This window comes from Scatophagus argus, chromosome 2 (assembly GCF_020382885.2).
Source record: "Scatophagus argus isolate fScaArg1 chromosome 2, fScaArg1.pri, whole genome shotgun sequence".
In the NCBI taxonomy this organism is placed as follows: domain Eukaryota; kingdom Metazoa; phylum Chordata; class Actinopteri; family Scatophagidae; genus Scatophagus; species Scatophagus argus.
The window spans coordinates 23713321-23734983 of NC_058494.1; the positions used below are offsets into that span (position 1 = coordinate 23713321).

At 40.4% G+C, this 21663-nt stretch overlaps 2 protein-coding genes and 1 long non-coding RNA gene across 7 annotated transcripts; 2 read left to right on the top strand and 1 right to left on the bottom strand.

The window, feature by feature from the left end:
- Positions 1–403: 403 nt before the first annotated feature.
- On the top strand, positions 404–12159 carry LOC124049925 (hemicentin-1-like). Of its 2 annotated transcripts, XM_046372058.1 has the most exons (7): positions 550–689; positions 1600–1872; positions 2033–2389; positions 2811–3089; positions 9323–9658; positions 10674–10925; positions 11154–12159. In XM_046372058.1, exons 1-7 carry the CDS (start codon positions 617–619, stop codon positions 11321–11323), a joined length of 1740 nt encoding a protein of 579 aa, XP_046228014.1. In that variant the 5' UTR covers positions 550–616; the 3' UTR covers positions 11324–12159. The 2 variants fall into 2 exon arrangements, with proteins under 2 accessions (XP_046228022.1, XP_046228014.1); XM_046372066.1 differs by lacking the exons at positions 9323–9658; positions 10674–10925; positions 11154–12159 and adding exons at positions 3250–3582; positions 4300–5423 and having other exon boundaries at positions 404–689.
- On the bottom strand, positions 11934–13956 carry LOC124049975. The gene is made up of 2 exons (XR_006841519.1): positions 13817–13956; positions 11934–13080 (listed from the first exon to the last, which is right to left on the bottom strand). It is a non-coding gene; the product is annotated as an uncharacterized LOC124049975 (long non-coding RNA).
- LOC124049945 (hsp90 co-chaperone Cdc37-like) lies at positions 13753–21418 on the top strand. Of its 4 annotated transcripts, none has more exons than XR_006841515.1 (9): positions 13753–14127; positions 15784–16086; positions 16172–16277; positions 16875–16990; positions 17078–17200; positions 17303–17485; positions 18998–19136; positions 19406–19477; positions 19587–19648. XR_006841515.1 is itself a non-coding variant. In XM_046372100.1 (9 exons), exons 2-8 carry the CDS (start codon positions 15799–15801, stop codon positions 19680–19682), a joined length of 984 nt encoding a protein of 327 aa, XP_046228056.1. In that variant the 5' UTR covers positions 13753–14127; positions 15784–15798; the 3' UTR covers positions 19683–19719; positions 20769–21418. The 4 variants fall into 4 exon arrangements, 3 of the variants coding, with proteins under 3 accessions (XP_046228056.1, XP_046228046.1, XP_046228070.1); XM_046372100.1 differs by lacking the exon at positions 18998–19136 and adding an exon at positions 20769–21418 and having other exon boundaries at positions 19587–19719; XM_046372090.1 differs by lacking the exon at positions 18998–19136 and having other exon boundaries at positions 19587–21418.
- The last annotated feature ends 245 nt before the right edge of the window (positions 21419–21663 follow it).

The window sequence follows — 21663 nt, forward strand, 5'->3', positions numbered from 1 at the left end:
CCTTGTGTTGATGACGTCATTTGGAGCCAGAGTCTGTGCAGTAGTGATCGGGCACTGGAGCCGTGGTTCCCGCCAATACACCCGCCTGACCCACTTGATAGCAGCGCTCAGCTGCCTTCAAGTTTATGTAATATTTTGCTCCTCTGTCGAGAGCTTCTCTCAATATGAGAATTCGTCTTTAGCATGTTTGTCCAAGGCTTCAGTCTTGTGGAAGGTCACAGCACAACCGAAGACGCTTCCTCATAACTTACTGCCACCCGCCCACACCTTCCCCCAAAGATTAGCCAATTTCCTACCTTTCTGGTCATTTGGTGCCACTGGTTAACTGTTAGCTCAGAGTTAGCCAAGGCTTAGGGTTACTCGCCTTTTAGAATTTAAAAAATTCAGCCTTTATCTCTGTACAACTGTGAAATTTGGCTTATGTTAATCTAAGAGTAAAATTAATACCGGTCGACGGTTATCTTGGGGGAAAAAGAGCTCCTGAAGTGCTTCTGGTTCTGATGATAACCAAAATACTGGGTGTGTGCTGTGAAAAGAAACTTCCCTGCACAAGAAATAAAAAGTGCAATTTGACTTTTTTCAGACAATCATAGTACTGCTTCATTTGCCCAGAAAAATGTTGTTCTGTTTCATACTTTTGACTGTGTCTTTAGTGACTTGTTTGCACGGCTCTGGAGCGTCTGCTTGTGGTAAGTAGTTAATAAGATCAGTTTTTGATGCTGCTATGCCTGTATTAAATATGTCATTGCTGTTGTACTTCACATGGACAGAGCAGTACTTAGTCTATAGCTGCTCAGAGCTTTTTCTTACCAGCTCTGCTATTGATACTGCGGAGGAGTTATTTGTGTACTATAAATTTGTGGTACTTGTACTTTGCTTTGTATTTTCATATCATGTTGCTTTACTTCCACTCTGCTACACTCCACAGGGAATGTTGTACTTCTTACTCCACTTGATAGAAGTTATTTGGCAGCTTTGCTTAATATTTTGCAGAGTAAGATTTTGTACAATAATACAATGAAATATGATGCATCGTTATCAATAAAACTATAAAGCCCAACGTAAAAATGTTACTTACATGTTAATGCATCAGTAAAACCCACGGGTGCCCTTTTTCTGTATTATGAGTACTGGTACTACTTTTGACTACATTTTGCTAAATATGCTCATGGACTTTTACGTGAGTGACATTACATGCAGGACTATTACTTTCAATGGAGCAGCCTATTTTGTATAGCAGTATTGGTAGTTTTACGCACAGGTGAAGGTTCTCAATTATGGTTGACGACATCTCCCTAAAATAACATTGCATCATGATATTTCAGAATATTTCTACAATAATGATATTGTCGATGACATGACAAAAAAATATTTTTGGTATATAACTCATCATAATTGAGCTGTCTTCAGCGGATTTATATGTCTTTTTGTACTTTTACTTGAGGTGGTGAATTAATAATAAGTGCAATCACTAGGAAAGGATAAAATAATGAAGACGTGTTCAATTAGAGTCACCGACTGTCAGGATAAATATGAACCACTTTGCATCGAGGGGTATTTTTCATCCCTTTAAAACCTCATCCCCATCTGTCGTTCCAGGTGCAAACTGCACAGATAAACCTGTATTCACTCCATCCAAACTGGTAGTGAAGTACGGCGATTCGGCTTCTGCCAGGTGCTCTGTGTGTCAGCACGCTTGTCAGGCCAGCAGATTTGGACTGGAGATACCTGTGGGAGTCACAATAAGAAATGAAACCACCATTTCATGGACGGTGGACAGACTGACTGAATGGGACACAACTCTCATTTGCTATTATGATGATGATACTACCCGTGGCCAGTGCTGCAGCATCCTGCTTGTAACTGTCTACTGTAAGTAAACCTGCTGCTGAACAAAATATCACTGCTAGTGATGGCAAAAAGCAAATGAGTCACAGTACTGTTGTTTATTTGATCTCTTTGTTCTAATATACAGTCAAAGTGGTTTATACTCTCTGTCTGTCTTGTCTCTTGGTCTTCTCTGTCTTCTCAGATCCTCCAGATAATGTGTCCATAAGCCTCGCTGGTCACACTGGGCCGATGTTTGAGGATCACCAGTACACTCTGCAGTGTGAAGTCCAGCATGTTGCTCCTGTTGGACACCTCACTGTGACCTTCTACAGAGGACAGACGCCACTTGCTCAACTGCAGTCCAATAATACACAAGAGAGGACACCAGTGAGCGAGACCTTCACAGTAAACATCACAGCCAGTAAAGAAGATGATGGAGGCCAGTACTGGTGTGAGGCCAAGCTGGACCTGGGACCTGAAGGACCACAGCCCCCTCCAGTGGTGAAGTCACAAAATTCGCTACGACTACATTATGCTAAATATGCTCATGGACTTTTACGTGAGTGACATTACATGCAGGACTATTACTTTCAATGGAGCAGCCTATTTTGTATAGCAGTATTGGTAGTTTTACGCACAGGTGAAGGTTCTCAATTATGGTTGACGACATCTCCCTAAAATAACATTGCATCATGATATTTCAGAATATTTCTACAATAATGATATTCTTGATGACATGACAAAAAATATTTTTGGTATATAACTCATCATAGTTGTTGAGCTGTCTCCAGAAGATTTATATGTCTTTTTGTACTTTTACTTGAGGTGGTGAATTAATAATAAGTGCAATCACTAGGAAAGGATAAAATAATGAAGACGTGTTCAATTAGAGTCACCGACTGTCAGGATAAAGATGAACCACTTTGCATCGAGGGGTATTTTTCATCCCTTTAAAACCTCATCCCCATCTGTCGTTCCAGATGAAAACTGCGCAGATAAACCTGTATTCACTCCATCCAAACTGGTAGTGAAGTACGGCGATTCGGCTTCTGCCAGGTGCTCTGTGTGTCAGCACGCTTGTCAGACCAGCAGATTTGGACTGGAGATACCTGTGGGAGTCAGAACAAGAAATGAAACCACCAAAAGCATTTCATGGACGGTGGACAGACTGACTGAATGGGGCATAACTCCCTTCTGCTATTATAATGATGATGCTACCGGTGACCAGTGTGGCAGCTTCCTGCCTGTAATTGTCTACCGTAAGTAAACCTGCTGCTGAACAAAATATCACTGCTAGTGATGGCAAAAAGCAAATGAGTCACAGTACTGTTGTTTATTTGATCTCTTTGTTCAAATATACAGTCAAAGTGGTTTATACTCTCTGTCTGTCTTGTCTCTTGGTCTTCCCCGTCTTCTCAGATCCTCCAGATAAAGTGTCCATAAGCCTCGCTGGTCACACTGAGTCGATGTATGAGGATCACCAGTACACTCTGCAGTGTGAAGTCCAGCATGTTGCTCCTGTTGGACACCTCACTGTGACCTTCTACAGAGGACAGACGCCACTTGCTCAACTGCAGTCCAAGAATACACAAGAGAAGAAACCAGTGAACGTGACCTTCACAGTAAACATCACACCCAGTAAAGAAGATGATGGGGGCCACTACTGGTGTGAGGCCAAGCTGGACCTGGGACCTGAAGGACCACAGCCCCCTCCAGTGGTGAAGTCACAAAATTCGCTCACCTCCATTGTCTGTGAGTCTGACAATAAACATGGCTGGGCAGTGATTTCATAATAATGTCTCTCAACTTTTATCTGAATTGTGTCTTGGCAGTATGTTGACAAATGGTCGTATTTTGTCAGAATTTAAAAAAGAAGGTAGTTTAGGAACAGACTAACTTCTTATGTATGCCTCTTCACTTTCTTGCTGAAGGTTAAATGAGAAGATTGTAACTAAGGAACTGTTAGTTACTAAATGTTAGTTAGTAGTTAATCATTTGGCCATATCAGCTTAAAATGTGATGAAATGTCAGTTGATGTTGTGTTTACAGGTTCTCTCTGCTGCCCCCAAGTGGCCAAAAATTGCTGATTCAAGATTTGCTCATTTCCAGCAGCACTTTTTTTGTCATTTATACAGAGAACAGAAAGACCAGAATGGAGATCGATATTGATCTTCTCATCTTACTCTCTGCAAGAAAGTGAATAAGCATAGGAAATTCACCAAACTGTGCTTAAAGTCCTCATTTGACATGTACAAAGATTTTTCTGAATAGTGCACAAAAGTGGAATGCAGTTTTAGACAGAAATATTAAATATTTTAAATGTGTACATTTGTCACATGGAGACACAGACGGAGGCAAGCGTACAACAGTGCATGTTACACAGTTAGTTTTTCAAACAGGCTTTCTCTTCTGCAGCGCATACCTACATTAATCAACCAGCTGTTTTTCTTATTTGTCCACATTGTCCAGATTCAAGCACCATCTCAACAGGACCCAGTCTGTTCCTTGTGTTGGCCGTGGCAGTGGGGGTTGTGATTGTTGGCCTGATCATCAGCTGTTTCTTTTGGTGTTTTTGGTTCAGGCTACGGAGTGTGGTATAATTATGTTTAAGGGGGTATTTTTACTGCTTTAGTTGTTTGATGCTGTTTGATGATCGCTACAGAGCTTACTTTTTTCTCAGTGTGATGCTGATGTGTTGTTAGACTGTAACCTACAAAGTGAGTCGTGTTTCAACATGATTATTTCTTCCTCTCTGCCTATGTCTACTCAGAGCCAGTGCTGTAGCCTCCACCGAGGACACTGAGGTCATGTTCTTTGTATTTGTTTCTAGTAATTTGAAGTTTTTAACAACCTTAGGGTGTTTACGTTGTACAACTTAAAAATGTACACACATTGAGTATTTTATAGGCTGATTACTCCATGTGGTGTCGGCAGTAGATAGTAAAATTTGACTTTGTGTTTTACTTTGGGGAATAAAAACAGGTTTGCTAAATGAAAACATGGAATATCTGATCATAGAATAATCAAACAAGCTTAAAATCTGTCAAACCATTTAAAATCCATTTTGAATATTTGTCATTTTCTGATGCTCAGTCCAAAAGACTTTTTTGAGTTTGATTAGTCCTCACAAAGTATTGATGTTAAACCCAGACTAAAGTACCTACAGAGACTGAAAATGTGGAGGCATAGAAAAAACATTTGTATTAGGGAAAATTGATTTTCAGTGAACTAAATAAATAGAAATTGAAAAATGTAAGCATCAGAGGGACTCCATTAACCTCAGTAATGCCCTGCTCTAGACACAGACAAACTTTATTTAAGATAAGATGAACTTTATTGATCCCGCAGTGGGGAAATTCAGTAATTTGTATAATAATCATGATGTATAATTCACTAATTTCAAAAAGGAAAAAGGAAAAAACAACATTAATGACAATCTATTTCGTCATTGCCATATTTGTTTTTTCTGGCTCTTCCTAATAAATTAGTAAATACATCATATTTGTGTTTTATTCATTTAAATGCATTTTTTGTTTTTCTTGTTCATTTTCATGTACGCTTGTTAGCGGGAATAAAAGTTGAATCAATCTCTACTCCTGAGTCAAGATTACAATCAACCATAAATAATGTCCAATTACATAACTCTCCAAGCCAGTTTCCTCCCATTGAAAAGATGAACTCCTCCCATGTAGACTTGTAAGTGTAGACAATAAGTCCATTCACATCACCTCGTCTACTTCACAATGTTATTTTACACACCTGACGGTGGTGTGAAAGTCCATAATCACACCTACATGATCAGCAAGGATGCTTCCAAACATAAAATGACCATATTTTTGCTTGTAAGGGCAACTGTATGCAGCAGCCCACCACCCAGATGATCAGAAACACATACAGTAGAAAGGAAAAGAAGAAAAAAAATACAGTTAATCAAAAACCTTCAGTGACTGTAATCTTTTACATAATCACGTGGAACTGACTGTAAATGCAGACATAAATAACATAAAATATATATATAAATGGACACACAATCTAATAATCTAAAAAGATACACAAACAAACAGGGAGGATCAAGTCTGCACTTGTGGCAGCTTCCTGTGAATGTGTGTGTGTGTGTGTGTGTGTGAGTGTGTGTGTGTGTGTGTGTGCCTAACCTTTCTTGAAGTGTTTGAAATGCTTGATCTGGATGTGTGTATGATCGGGTCCCTTGGAAGGCACCACTCAGACCCTGAAGACCAAGTTCAGCTGTTCGATCCTGGGGAAGCACTTGGGCAGAAAAAGCCTCAGAAACCCGGTTCAACTGGACATTCTTGGCATCTCTATTAATATTTTATTTTTGCTTGACCACAGATGCCCTCTCAAGGAGGAGGGGGCCAAGACTGATTGGCTTGTTTTCATACAACAATTAAGAAATTCCGCATCTATCTGATGCAAACTCAGTCAATCTGATCTTAGGTTTAAGCGGAACTTATGACTAAACTACAGGACCTCTATGATGTATGAGCCTATAAATAGAGCTACTGGCAAAAATAATGACATTTTCCATTTCATCAGATTGACATCCCCCCACTAAGTTATACTCAAGGTCTACTTCCCCTGTCAGGGTCTATTTCCAAACATCGCCGACGTACATTTACTTCTATTTTTCACTTCCTTTAAACTGCAGAACTGGAACACTTATTCTAGATACGTCAGAGTGTGATTCACAGTGTAACTGAGTGGTGTGGTATGTGGACATAAAATTTAATTAAGTGTAGTTCGTGTGTAAAGACATCCACACGCGGTCACTTTGTCTGGAGACCTTAATTGAAAGTCAGTTGTGTCCAACGTGTTACTTTCATTTCAATAATGGTAAAATGTAAAACCTACTCGTGAATAAAACAACGTGTCAGTTTAGCACCGACTTTGACCAATCCTCCATAATTCTTGTTCCTGTTTTTTTAAGGTGACTAGTTCATACATCGCTGATCCAGCCGTTTCACATGAATCCAGGGGAGGATAATGGAGTCAGACACAGATGTGTGCTGGTTCAGCCTGTCTGTGTTCATGTTGTGTCAAACTGCTAAAGCTCACCGACAGACACAGATGTTAATCATTGAGTTTTGGCCTGTTTGCAACTGTCTGTTGTGTCAGTAAACAGACTGAGGAGCTCAGAATAACCTTCCGTGCTTCAAACCTAATCTGTTTTTGGCTCCAGCAGTTTTGTTACTTTGAAGTTTTCTGTAGTTTTGACTGTAGGTGTAACCCGTGTGCTTCTTTAATGTGTTGTATTGAGGAAGAAGTGAACTCTTGCACATTGTTTGCTGGCTCCAGCCACCTCTCCCTTAGGAGAATTGTACAAACAAATGGGCGGGTGAAAGTTCACAGATCGGAAACTGCCATCAGGAGATACAATCCAGAACTTATTTTGTGAAATTACAGCAACAACATTTTGTTAGGAGGTGTTTTACTTAGGTATTATGTCTGTTTGTGGAAGAACAGCTCAACAAACAGGTTTACGATTATTTGATTAATAGATATGACGTAACATCTTGTTCTTTAAATGCATGCAAATAGATATGAAGAAAAATACAAAAAAACTGCAGTCAGCCGTCTGTTTACTGTGTTTCTGTTAGTTAAGCCATTAGTCTATTAATCCTTTGTATTCTTTTATTAGAAAGCGGTTCTGGTGAGGTTCATATTTAGTCACTGCATATCACAGTCCGTCGATGGCTTCTGTTCGGGATGTGAGGCTCTGCTGCTGGTTTCCTGACACCACATATCATTAAAATAACTGGCCCTCTGATGATATGGAGGGGAGGCTGACCTCCCTTTGCCTGCATGTTGAAATGGGGGTGGCCAGAGAGTAGATTAAAAAAAAAACAAAACAACGAGGCGCCACAAATCCACAATGTCAAGCATAACGTGACCCAACCTTGTTGTTAAATCTCAGGACTTGAAAGCATTTCCATGAGCGCGTCCTAAAGGGAGGAAAAGGCTCTCAGGAAGGAGATAAAGGAAGTCCGCTTCTGGACCAGTAAAATTCCTCCACCAAAACCCCTGCCAAAAGCACCGGGCTTACCTAGACTATAACTGTTAGGTGTGAAGTCATAGGCTGATGTCACATATATATATACATATATATGTTTTTTGTGCATATGTACCGGTCAACAGTTCAGTTCTCAGTTGACTGGACTTTTTGAGGTTGAGTCAAGTTTGATCAGGACTCAAGTCATCTCCTGCTGACGATGTGGAATTTCCCAGATTCCTCGTGATCGCTCGCTCGTTTCGATTTCACTTTTCAGTGACTGAAAAACGAGCAGCGGCGGCAGTGGGAGTGTGTCGCCGGTTTCCAGACCCAGAACGACAAAAGGGAGTGGAGTCTTACTCTTCATTTCAGTCGCCCTCCTTGGACCAAGCTCGAGCTCGACCGTTTTTATCACCGAACTCCTCGTTTGCCTACAAGACTAACTGGAAATAATGTCTTTCTGTTCCATATTTTTGTTTTTTTCTGTGATGAGTCTGCTCGATCACCCTGTGCCAGTCGCCGGTAAGTCTTTCGAAGTACAGTGGGATGAAATATCATTTCATAAACCGCCAACATAGACGATACCATTAATGTTGCGTTCACAGTTCTCGGCACTCGAATTCATCAGATGGAGCCAGGTAGATAGATGGATAGTTCATTTCCCAAGGGAAATGCGCAAATCCTTCAGATTCACTTATTAAAACATATGCTTTATGTATTCTTTTGTTTATGAATGATTTATTGACATTATTCACGGTTCTTTAATTATCCTTTCCTGACGTATAGTTGTATACTATATCTTTTATACTCTGTGTTGGGTATTGTAGATATAGTTAGTGTAGTGATGTACAGACCATTTGTTGTCTTTCTCATAAACCTACTGTAGCCTTCATATAAATGACCTAACAGATAAAGTAATGAACTGAAAATATAATTAAATAAAGCAGCAGTCTACGGTCTACAATTGAATAAATTAATATGTTCAGTGTCTTGAAAAGCGGTCTCAGCTGTTTAAAAATCACAACTTTTAACCTCTGTTGTTCCAGGTGCAAACTGCACAGATACACCTGTATTCACTCCATCCAAACTGGTAGTGAAGTATGGCGATCCGGCTTCTGCCAGGTGCTCTGTGTGTCAGCGCGCTTGTCAGACCAGTTTATTTGGACTGGAGATACCTGTGGGAGACAAAACAAAAAATGAAACCACCAAAAGCATTTCATGGACGGTCGACAGACTTACTGAATGGGACATACCTTCCATATGCTATTATAATAATGATGCTATCGGTGCCCAGTGCAGCAGCACCCTGCCTCTAATTGTCTACCGTAAGTAAACCTGCTGCTGAACAAAATATCGCTGCTAGTGATGGCAAAAAGCAAATGAGTCACAGTACTGTTGTTTATTTGATCTCTTTGTTCAAATATACAGTCAAAGTGGTTTATACTCTCTGTCTGTCTTGTCTCTTGGTCTTCCCCGTCTTCTCAGAGCCTCCAGATAAAGTGTCCATAAGCTTTGCTAGTCACACTGGGCAGATGCTTGAGGATCACCAGTACACTCTGCAGTGTGAAGTCCAGGGTGTTGCTCCTGTTGGACACCTCAATGTGACCTTCTACAGAGGACAGACGCCACTCGAGCCTCAACTGCAGTCCAATAATACAAAAGAGAAGAAACCAGTGAGCGAGACCTTCACATTAAACATCACAGCCAGTAAAGAACATGATGGGGGCCAGTACTGGTGTGAGGCCAAGCTGGACCTGGGACCTGAAGGACCACAGCCCCCTCCAGTGGAGAAGTCCCTCACCATCAATGCCACTGTCTTCTGTGAGTCTTCTGGCAAAATCAACACACCTCGAAACCCTTAGTTATCACTTTGCTCCTCTCCTTCAGCGATGAAAGAAGTATGTTGAGCTCTTCCTTAAAGCTGCTCAGTGTTTTTGTATTAGCAATGGGTCATGTGTGAAATGGTTGGGTTTTTACAGCCAGAACTTCACTGTCTTAGTGACAAGGCTGTAAAAACTATCTGCTTAGTGCCAAACGGTGAACATAGTGAAGAATTCAGGGGCTATACAGTCAGATATTAGCCACAGAAATTTGTTAAAAATTCTTTAAGTCTTTTAGTGTCAGGCTCTGCACATTCTGTACAGTAAAGCTCCAACATTCAACTGTGTGAACAAGAACAAAAACACATTTTTGACTGAAAGGCAATCACTTCAAATGAATGTTAATGTTGAAACTTTAAGAAACTTTGCTGGTGCGTTGGCCAAACCATCTTATAATATGTCAAAGTTTAAAGCTTGGCTTATTCATGCTGCTCCCACGCGGCCAACAAGTCAGTTGCTGGTTTAAATTTAACAAAACTACACAGTAAAAAATACTCCAGTAAAAGCAGAAGCTTTAGAGTAACTCTTTTATTATCTCAACATAGAGAACAGTTCCTAAAAGAGCACAGTGTGATTCACAACAGTAACTCATAACATGTTTGTACATGTGTTATACAGTGAAATGAGTTTTGTATCAAAAGCAGTCTCCTAAGTGCTGTTCTTGTTCGCTAATGTAAGGCCAATGGATTAAAAGGTCAAACATTTTACCCCTGAAATTTTCTCAACTATGACACGGTGGAAACTGAAAATGAAAATGAAGTATAATAGCCTGTCAGGGGCAGTACTGTGGTGGGGGAAAGTATCTAAAAACCTTCACCATTCTAAAAACCTTTTACAATGATCCATTAATGGAGACAGACAGTCTCCATCAATGGATCATTTAGATTTCTAATGCTTCACATTCTGCTGTGATAACATGTTGTTTTGGGTTTTTTTCTCTCTCAATCAACACACAGATAAGCCTCATCTCAAAGGGTCATCGCATTCACATTCGATTATTGTCACAGAGGGAAGCCCCCTGCAACTGAACTGCTCAGCTGTGGGAAACCCCAGCCCCTCGTATACCTGGACAGTCCCAGGGCATTCCTCTTCCAACAGCAACATTCTCACCATAGACTCTGTAACCTCTGCGGATAAAGGGCAGTTCATCTGTTTGGCCAGGAACAATATGGGGAACGTCACCGTGGTGTTTAACGTGGAAGTCCAAGGTGAGTTTGTCGTGTTCGGTCTTTGGGGTTATTGCTGGTATTTGAAAGTGAGTCACTGAAGAGCAACCATAAAGTTGCTTTCAGTTCTACTTTCTCACAGTACCTGAGAATTTGTTCCTACTTGTCTCACCAGGAGGGAAGTTCATTGTGTTTTTTATCTGGAATGACGTACAATATTCTCTTTTCCCTTTCTCTTTACCCACACCCCTCCCCCCCTACCCTCTGCAGTGGACTACACCATATACATTATACTTGCCGTAGTAATAGCAGCTGTTGTGTGTATCATCGTGGCGACAGTTGTATACATGAATTACTACAAACACCACCGAATGGGAAAGTACAACCCGAAGGACGTTTTCCGATTTAGCAAACAACACTCTCTTGTTCCCACCGCCTGAAATGTGTATGGGCTGTCTGGAGCTGAGCTTTGACAGTAACTACAGGTAAGAGTTTTAAGTCAAGGGGGGTTGGTCCCTGTGCCTCAGGAGTCGGGACGTCCGCCATGAACCGCAACGTCCCCAGTTTGAGTCTGGCCTTTTTCTGTGTCTCTTTCTTTCACTCATTTCCTGTCATCTCTCCACCAATGCTAACTATTTATATGAAATGTCCAAAATAATATTGTATAAAAAGCTCTGTATCTGAATTTCAAGATGCAGCTGCATACCGGACTGATAAAGACTAAAGTGTGATACAGTTTAATGAGAGATATATTTCCTTGTGCAGAGACTTAAAAGGGAAAATCCTCTGTGCGTGTGAGGCTGTTTTTGTTAGAGATAAAACTTTTTATCCAACGGGCTTGGGTTACTCATCATGTGTTTACGTTGTTGTCAACAAATCCAATGAAAAGACTATAAAACCTACAATATGCCAGTCGGCCCTAAGCCCTTTCTGTATATCTCATATTGAGCTTCAAAGCTGTATGTTAAACCACTGAAACCACTTGAGCATGAACTCATTCTGAATCACAGCTACTGATAACTGCAACAGTTAACATGTGCATGTGTTGGTTATGTACATCTGTGTGTGTGTGTGTGTGTGTGTGCGTGTGTGTATGTGTGTGTTCTTGACTGATGTGCTGCCTGAGTGACAATGAAAGAGAGGACCTGCAGTCCAAAACTGTATATTTGTTTAATGATGTACCCTGTATAATGATGAACACCACAATGGAACTATAAGCTTTGACCTTGTTCACTTTTTTTAAAATGTGAATAAATGATAACACTTTGTACATACAGTAAGTTGTGTCCCACTCTCTTTTGTTTATTGAACAGTATGTTGTAAGTACTGTAGTTGTGAGTACGTCTAAGTGGAGACACAATATGCTGAAATTTTGATTTATTTCCTAATCTTGTTAATTTAAAGCATTACAGTAACATGTTGGCCTTAAATTCCAGTTTTCAACATAAGTCACTGACCTTGTCTCATAAACTGCTGCACATGCAAGTTTTAAAGTGTGTCAAAATAACAAGTACAGAAAATCCCTAAAGTACCAGAAGGACAGGAAGAAATAATTGTAGATTTCCTGTCTTTAGGCCGTTTAGGCCTCTCTTTTTTTCTTTTCTTTTTTTGATTGCTCTGGCTCTGAAGTCTGAAGCTTTAACGGGAAACTCAACTGCACTCATTTAGCTGGCATGAGTCATTACATTTCACATTTCACTCCCACTGTTTTTCTCCCCTCTTTTACTACTTCTCTTCTACTTCTTCTACCAGGGAGACACTTAAAGGAGAGATGAACAGAGGAAAGAGGAGCACAGTGCAAACTTAATATTTGTTTGTGTTGATAAAATAGCCCTGTCATAACTGATTAAAGCCATCAAACAGTATATTATCTGCGTTGTTAACCACCAAGTGTTCACAGAGGATACACAATATGTCTCTCTGTTTATGGATGGATTTTCTCATTGAAAGGATGTAATAACATCAGAGGAGGGGCTGGTCAAATCACACCTGAATGGCAGCCTACATAACACACTGACATTGATTATACCCACAACAGTCGAGCAATGGCTTCAGCAACACCACTGGCACAAACCACACAGAACTGTTGCCATGACTACAGTGTAACTAAGTCCAAAAACAGCAAACAATTCCCAGGAAAACATCTGTTCATGCTGGTCTCAAATGCCTTGCCCATTAGTTGGCGTTTCGTCCACAACTGTAGATGAATAAAGGAAAGGAAAGGAAAGGAAAGAAAAGTGACATATCTTGTCATTGGAGGGAACTCACTCCAACGAAATTTGTTCTCTGCATTTAACCCACCCAAGTGACGTGCGTACACACACACACAGCAAACCCGGGGCAGTGGGCGACCGCGTGCAGCGCCCGGGGAGCAGTGGGGGTTAGGTACCTTGCTCAAGGGTACCTCAGCCATGGACAGACCTTTCATCAGACGTGATGTTAAGCATGTTTTTTCATGCCCTTGTTGAATTTTAACCGTTATTTTATACTTAAGTGTCTTTAGAGAGGAGGCAGACAGTAACACAGCTATAGCAGTGACACAGTTTGGTTAAGCATCCATTAAAAACTGACAACACAGCATTATCGGTATAATGTTCACATTGTACAGATTTGATCAGACTTGATCAGTGCAAGATAAATAGCCTATATGCACGATAGCTGTTAAATAAATAATACATAATGTGTTGTAGGTCTGTTTTACACAGACCAAAAAGAAAATTTTACACATTAAAATAAGATATACTATTATCATATTACTGTTCTTTTTTGTTTGTTTTCAATGAAATGAGAAATTATGTGTGTTGTTGTCTGCTTAAAAACATAAACAAATAAACAAGCGACACGCGCTTCTTGATGACGTGTACCGATTCGCTGCAGGGCGCGCGGGCAGCCGTTGGCGAGGGGCTTTCCGTAAATGGCTTGTGACTTCCTACCTGCTAAGAGGATTGTGTCATTGTCAATTTCTGTCTTGTTTTCTGACACGTCATCGGCGTGTACTGTCCCAGCTGAACAGTCCGGTAGTTTCCGTCTACTAAAACCAAAAAACACGAGCTGAGGGGGGAAAAAGAAAACTGAAACATGAGCACCGGAGCGGGCATCGACTACAGCGCCTGGGATCACATCTATGTGTCAGACGACGAAGACGTGACCAGCCCGTTCGTCGACACGCCGAGCTTGTTCAGAATGAGACACCGGGTCAGCAGAGAAACTTCTGGTAGTCGTGAAGTTGGGAGTCTTATTCCTGGTTAGTTTTTCCAATAGATGTGGCTTAGTAGCAGACCGACAGCCAGTGTTGGCCAGCAGGTGTTACACAGAAATTTGTCATCCGTCAATCCTGTGACACTGAAGCGTCGGCTAGCTAGCTAATTTTATTGGCTTAGAGCTTTACAGGAGTAAAGGGTAGCGAGGGAGACATGGATGAAGACTGAAGAAACAGAGAACATATCATATGAAAACAGGCAGAATTATATTTGCAGCTACAACATAAAAGTTATAAAATCTAACAAATTAATAATAAAAAAAAAACGCTTGCACAGACTGAAAGGTTGGCAGTTGGTTGTACATGGTCACTAATTTTTTGTATGTCAGCTGACAAGTCAAAATCAAAAGCAGTGCAGGAAGTTATGTTTTAAAGTAAAGTGTAAAAGTTCATTTTGACCCAGGAAATAATGATTGGACAGAACAATAGTAACATGTAAGGGTCCACTTAATAGCCAAATTGTAGAATCTCCTTCAGTTTTGCATCTCACAGACATCATTATCTGTTTGTCTGATAAAATGCAGTTGAAAGGTCTGTAAAAAGCTAATAACTGGACACTGAGTTAACAATAAATTGTCAAAATGTTTGAGCTAATTGCTTTGATGTCGCCATTGCAGTTTGTCCACCAGGCATGATTTTTAGCAACAGTGAAATCTCCCTGTCAGGACACACTGAGGTCACAACAACCCACGTTTAGCCATATTCATTAAAAAGTTTAACTCAGTGGTTAGGAAACACTAAAACAACCATCAAACCATGATGTGTAAAATCACTTGAAATTTAATAAATATGGAGCTAGAACCATCAGCCACACGGGTCAAACTTAGCTTGTATGGCTCTGGTTCGGTGTAGCTAATGGTCTTAGCTGGTACCTCGCTGTCACATGACTAGTTAAAGCTCTAGCGTGACTTGTAGTCTCCAGCATCCTGATAGTTTTCCTTGTGTGTTTTCATTCCAGTATTTCATAAATGTGATATCAGTAGAGGACCAGAGCTTGCCCAGGTGTGGGAAAGTTGAAATAATACCACTGACTGGTGTTTGAAATGTCATAAATATATGAAATGTATATAAACTGTATCCACTGTCATATAAATATGTGACATGCCAAGTCATATATTTATACCATGTATGCACTTTGTCCAATGTAGATGGTCATGTGCAATTGCTGGATGAATGCATTTGTTGCTTTTATTGTTGCCTTTGCTGTGATTTTGTTTTATACTGCAAACACTGTGAGGCAAATTTCTTATCCTAGCTTGCGTTCAAGCATGAGGTGCAGTATCACTGCTAATTTCAGCATGTGATTGTACACATGTGGCCATGAAGGTGTTCTTTTTTACTAAAGACACAAGCATAACATATCAAATGAATAGTTCCCAAGATATTTGTGAGCCTTCTCCCACCTCAGGCTCTGATTCATCCTGTTTTTAAGATGGTGCTAGCATTGCAAAATGTAGCTTCCAAGGCAGTTGTTCTTTCATGTATGCATTTGTTGAATGTATGTATTCTTGTTTCCTTCCAATTTCACTTTTGAGCTTGTTATTTCTAACTGGTCCCCCTTCAGTGTTCAGTCTCTCCTCACCTCCAACCATCCGCCTTCTTATGTTTCTTTTTCATTTTTCTCTTTTACTGCCGTAACAGGCCCGGCTGGAGAAAATGGCTGATTTTCAGCAGAGAGGGGAAGACCTGGAGAACAACCTTGCAGAATGCAAGAGGCTTTTAGAAGAAGCCCAGGGACGGTTGAAAGAGCTGAAAGAAGGAAGGAATGAGGGAGAGTGGGATGAGGATGAGGAGAGGGAGACTCAGCTGAAGAAAATTCAGGCAGAGGTGAGGAAACTGAAGCAGGATGAAACGTCATTTGAGAAAATGGTGGAAGAACACCGGCGAGAGGAAAAGAAACTGCCTTGGAATGCTGATACTATCAGCAAAGAAGGTTTCAGCAAGGTATGACATAACATCAAAGCTGCAAAATTTGCAAGTTGTAGCATGTCTTGTCATTGTCCTGATTTATGTCTGTGTTGTTTTCTAGAGTGTGGTCAACATCAAGCCTGTGAGAAATGAGGAAACGCAGGAGGAAAAGGTGGAGAAGCACAAGACCTTTGTGGAGAAGCATGCGAGGGAAATCAGACACTTTGGTACGCTGTAGTCCTGATGCGGCTGACTACATTTGTTGTGTTTGCCTTTGCACTTTGTTTTTTGGGGTCAGACATCAGTGCCGATTGAGAAAAAAACATAATCAATAGTGAACAATTTTGGATACAAGCTTATACGTATAAATTCATGGTTTGAGTATTTTTTAATATTTCAGCGTTTTTTATTTGTGCCGTATGGCGCGTTCAGGTGGGGTCTTGTGTGGGGTCAATGTATTGACGAGATACACACTAATGAATGTTCATGACTTCTGCAGATTTGATCACTTCAGCTTTTGTTTTGTTATGTTTTTAAAGAGATGTTCCAGTGATTTAGTATTGCACTCTCGTAATGTTGTGTCAAAATAAACAAAGCATAAAATAAAGTTCAAACTCAAAGCAGCAGCAGGGAACCAATTCTGACTTTTAGTTCCTGGTTTGGGTAACGGTCTGAAAATGCTGGAGTCTTGAAAAGCAACTGTTTTTGAAAAGCAAGTGTTCTCATGACTTAGGAATGCAGGCTATATTTGACTTCCTGTGCCGAAACCTCTTGAGCTCAATCTGAATGCAGCGTTACACTGAATGTGGTTGTGTGTGCGCCAGGTATGCTGCGGCGATGGGACGACAGTCAGAAGTACCTGTCAGAAAACCCACATCTGGTTTGTGAAGAGACGGCTAATTGCCTTATTGTCATCTGTATCGACTTTGAGATAGATGAGGTGAGAAGAGTGTATGCATCTTCTGGCTGCAAACAAACCAACTGATTGTGCCGCGTAAAACTTATTAAATTCTGTGTGTACTTGCAGAAACATGCACTGATGGAGCAGGTGGCCCACCAGGCCATCGTCATGCAGTTCATCTTGGATTTGGCTCGGACGCTTAAGGTCGACCCCAGAGGCTGCTTCAGACAGTTCTTTTCAAAGATCAAGGTCTGCAGTTAGCAGAACATAGTCACTCTTTATGGGGAATGTTACTTTTGTTGAGAAATTTGTGAGAATGTCACCACTGAATTGTTTCCATGTCCATGTCAGGCTGCAGACAAGCCGTACCAGGAGGTGTTCGACCGCGAGCTGGAGTTGCTGAAGGAGCGAGTCCGCAGCTGTGCACAGATTCGTATGGAGGGCGCTATGAAGGAGCTAGAGGAGGAAGAGAGGCAGAAGAGACTGGGTCCAGGCGGTTTAGATCCCGTAGAGGTCTACGAATCTCTGCCAAAGGTAAACCATTCACACACACATGAACCCATACACAAAGTTCTGAGTGTTTCAGGGAGAGGTGTGACAAAATGTACACATCATAACTGCAAACTACGTAAAATGAAATAAAAATTGGTTCCTTAGTTTTAAAGCTGAATTTACAGGAGGACATAAACACGGTCATTTCGAAGGTATTTAATACTAAGCTGGGTTACATTAAAACATCAGATTTTTAAAAGGGGTTTTGGTGACTTCCTCCTCCAAGAAACAGAAAGGTGTTCGGGTTCCATTTATTGACTAATACGTTATGCGTTTTATTTGATTAATTTTGTCAAATTTAGAAGTCAATCCAATCAGATGTAAGTACTGACTTCAGTACAGTGGATCACAATACACAGTGCTGTCATTTATGTGTCTGTCAGACAACTGCATGATTATACTAACTAATTCAATAAAGGATCTCTAAACACACAATCAATGAATCCTGTTAAGATCCAACAAAGTCTGCAGCAGACTAAACTTCTTAATATCACACTCACTGTAATGTAGGATGTTCACTGTGAATTCAGGTCAGCAGGATTAAATGTAGCCTTACAGAACAACTAAAGAAAAGTCCCTCCACATCCCCCGAGGCTGTGCGAGGAAACAGCAGACCTGTTAGAGTCTCGCATTTCATCCAGCTTACACACCACATCATTGACCACCTTGTTTTGCTGTACTGGCTAAAGCCACAACAGTCGATACTGCAGATCAACCCATGCAGAGCATAACAGAATTAGCTTACAAGTTATTGTGTTTAAAATACGCGAGTATATGAGAAATATACGTATAATGTTGAGTTTGGTAACAGTATTGTTCAGTATTTCATAGTGTAAAGGTATGTTGTATATTGGGCTGTTATGGTGTATGTGTACTAATGTAAGCTGCCATATTTAAAAATTAAATACTGCTATTGTCCCAATAAGAAATACTGTGTATCGTGTAAAGCCCAGCCCAGCCCAGCTGTTAGACCTTGTGGATCTTTTCTTCATGACTTCATGTGGTTGCTTTTTCACTATTCATTAGGTGAAGTTGTTCTTTTTCCTACACTTGCATTCTGAGTGTGATTCATTCGTAAAAGAAGAGACGAATCACACAATAAACAAAGTTAAAGTCATCCGCCCATTCAGTCATCCGCCCATTCAGTCTGTAAACTGTCCTATATAAATAAAGGCTAAAGGCCGCACAGAAATATATTTCTGTTTAAAGGAGGAATTTGACTGTTGGATAATCTGATATCAGACCAGCTCTGCTTGTATATAAACAGGAGAACGAAGGAATCGAGATCCAAGTCCTGACGACATACTTTCCTGCTATTGTTTGCTTTGTTTGTTTTTCTACATTTATGTTTTTCTGTTTTGAGAAAATGCGTTGTTGTTGTTTTTCCTTCTCCACATTAGTGGAGTGGAGTTCACATTCTGTCAGTGGCTCCTGACATGAGCGTTGACAATCATGTCTTATGTGAGAAATTGCTTTTTTTTTTTTTTTAAACAGATTTCAGAACAGTTGTTTGCAGTTTTGAAGTCAGTGTTTGCACAGTCTATTGATATATGGACCGTGTTGCCATACGGATAATCAGAGAAGTCAATAGTCAGCTCAGCAGAATGGATTCCACCAGTCAGACCTGTGAACGGTAAACGGCTTTATTAACTTTTCCTTGAGCTTTCACATAAGCTTGAGTGAAGCTGTCGGAAAATTTAATGAAGTTCAGACTTAATTTAACTGGATAAAAAAATTTTGTGCATATTACAATGGTCATATGTTGACATTTTAGACACGACAATGGAAGCCTTTTCTCCTCTTCGGCTCAGTCAGATTCAGGGCTGACAAACCAGTAGGCAAGACTCGGTTCACTCGTTTCACTGCGTCCCGTTGGTCTTTTTACGTTCATTTGTTTCATAGGAAATACAGAAGAGCTTTGATGAGAAGAATGTTCAGATGCTGCAGGAGGCTATCAGCAGACTGGACCCTGAGGTCGGTGTGTTTGTAACTTTCGTTCACTTCCGTTCAATACGAGTAACCGAATGAGGACCGGAGAGTGTCAGAACGTCTTGAACTGGTGTCACTGCCTTTCTTTCTACAGGAGGGAAAATACCACCTGAGGAGGTGTATCGACTCTGGACTGTGGGTCCCTGAATCAGGAGGAGGTGATGATGAAGAGGATGAGGAAGACGATTGATAACAGGAGGAAGAACCTGAACACATGACTAAAAGCAGTGAGATAACATTTTCCGATGACCTCGACTGACCCGATACTCTTAGGCTCTTTGCCTCCATTGTGACTCACGTCATCATTTTGACATTTTAACTTGTTAGCTGACAGTGACTGTTGTCCAGCAGTGTAAGTTATACTTTATAAATGCAAAACAATATATGGACTGAGCCATCATGTGACTAAAACAAAAAAGTAGATTAGCAGAGTTAGGACAAAAAGCACTTTTACAGTCTCTTTCAATTTTAAGCTACTTTGGGCAACCAAGTAAACAAATTATCTACATAATGAGGCATCTTTCAGGTCAGTTTTTATATTGCAGATGCACTGAATTTATGTCATTACAATCAGCTGATATGAGTCATCAGTTTACTCCTGTGTTATTAATCATCTCAAAAGAAAGCTCTTTCATAAGAGGCCATGCAAAAGCCACCACTGCTCCTGATATTACTTTTGATTTATCAGCATTATGTTGAATATAACGGCATCTGGCACCAGTTACTCAGTACATATTTTCATGTGCAATGACAGATGATGGCTGAGTTGTGGATCAGTTTTCCTTCACTGCACGCCTCCGTGAATAACAACTGCAGCTTTAAAAGATCAGCTGAAAAAAAAACAGCCCTTGCAAAGGTCTGATTTTGAAAAATTGACTTAATACCTCTGACTCATCAAACGCTGATATACCAAAGCAAAAAAAAATCACCCGTTATTATATAAAAAAAGGTTAGTATCCATCACAGGCGTTTGTCGTTTAAGATCAAACTCCTGACTGCATCAGCCCTGCTGTGGTCAACAGCGCCCCCTTAAGTCTGTTTGGGGGCACAGCCAGTAGTAGTAGTAGTAGTAGTTTGCTCACATACTCACTGAAATTTAAGACCACTTATGGAGTAATTTGTAATCATTATCAGCTGTTGAGTGGAGAAATCCCAAACAGAATGCTCAACAGTCTAATGGACAGAAAGACGTGAACTTTGACAAAGTTTGTTTTTTGTTAAGACTTTCAAAGTTGTTGATTGAACTAGAAAATCACTTTAGTATTTTCTGTTGCTGTTTTGGAGCCACAGCGAGGCTGCTGAACCAGCACAGCAAACATGTCAGCTGATATTTGCTTATGGTAGACAAGTCAGCAGACAAGTTTATGTCAGCCGATAAGAAACAAGACAGATATAGAAGTTAGAAAAATGCGTGGCGTGTTTGAGATAATTTAGAAACTGTTTACGTAAAAAAAAACCCCCAAAACTGATATATCATTGTTAACTTCTTGTAACTTAGAAATATTTGTATAGTCACCCCAAACATCCAGGGTCGGATGGGCTGTAGGAGAAACTGTTTTTGTTCTGTTAGGTTGGGTTGAACAACAGCGTGATAAAGGTCGCAACTAATGGTCGTTTTCATCAACAATTAATTTGCCAGTTATTTAGCTTAAATGTTAAAAAGTGATATAAAACGATGTAAAAGCAGCATCATTTCCGAGAAGCTGAGACTAGAGGATGAATGATGACTGAAAGGAGTCCTCAGATATCAGAATGGATCTTACGTCGACTGACTAATCAACTAGTCGATTTTCAGACGAGTTTACGGAGTCTGTCCAACTGAGTCCAAGTCCAGTGACAAGGTGTTTGCGTGTAGTTTTTATTTTGTATGTAGTTAAATTGTACTCTATAATGTGTGTTGTTGTACAATAAATCAAGCTTCATTTGTTTGTGTTTAATTTATTAACTTTTCCACTAGTTGCCATGAATCCTGACTCTTTTTTTTTCCCATCTCTCTCACTTGCATAATTGATTGCTGGGTCGCTCTCCCTCTCTCTCCTCCATAATTAATTGGTGGGTTTGATTTAGTGGTCTGTGCAGGATTTTTTGAGGCAAAGCTTCTTTGTGCAGTCACTTTTGTAAATAGAAAACAATCAGCGCAGGCCGGGGGCATAAATCAAATCTAGATAATG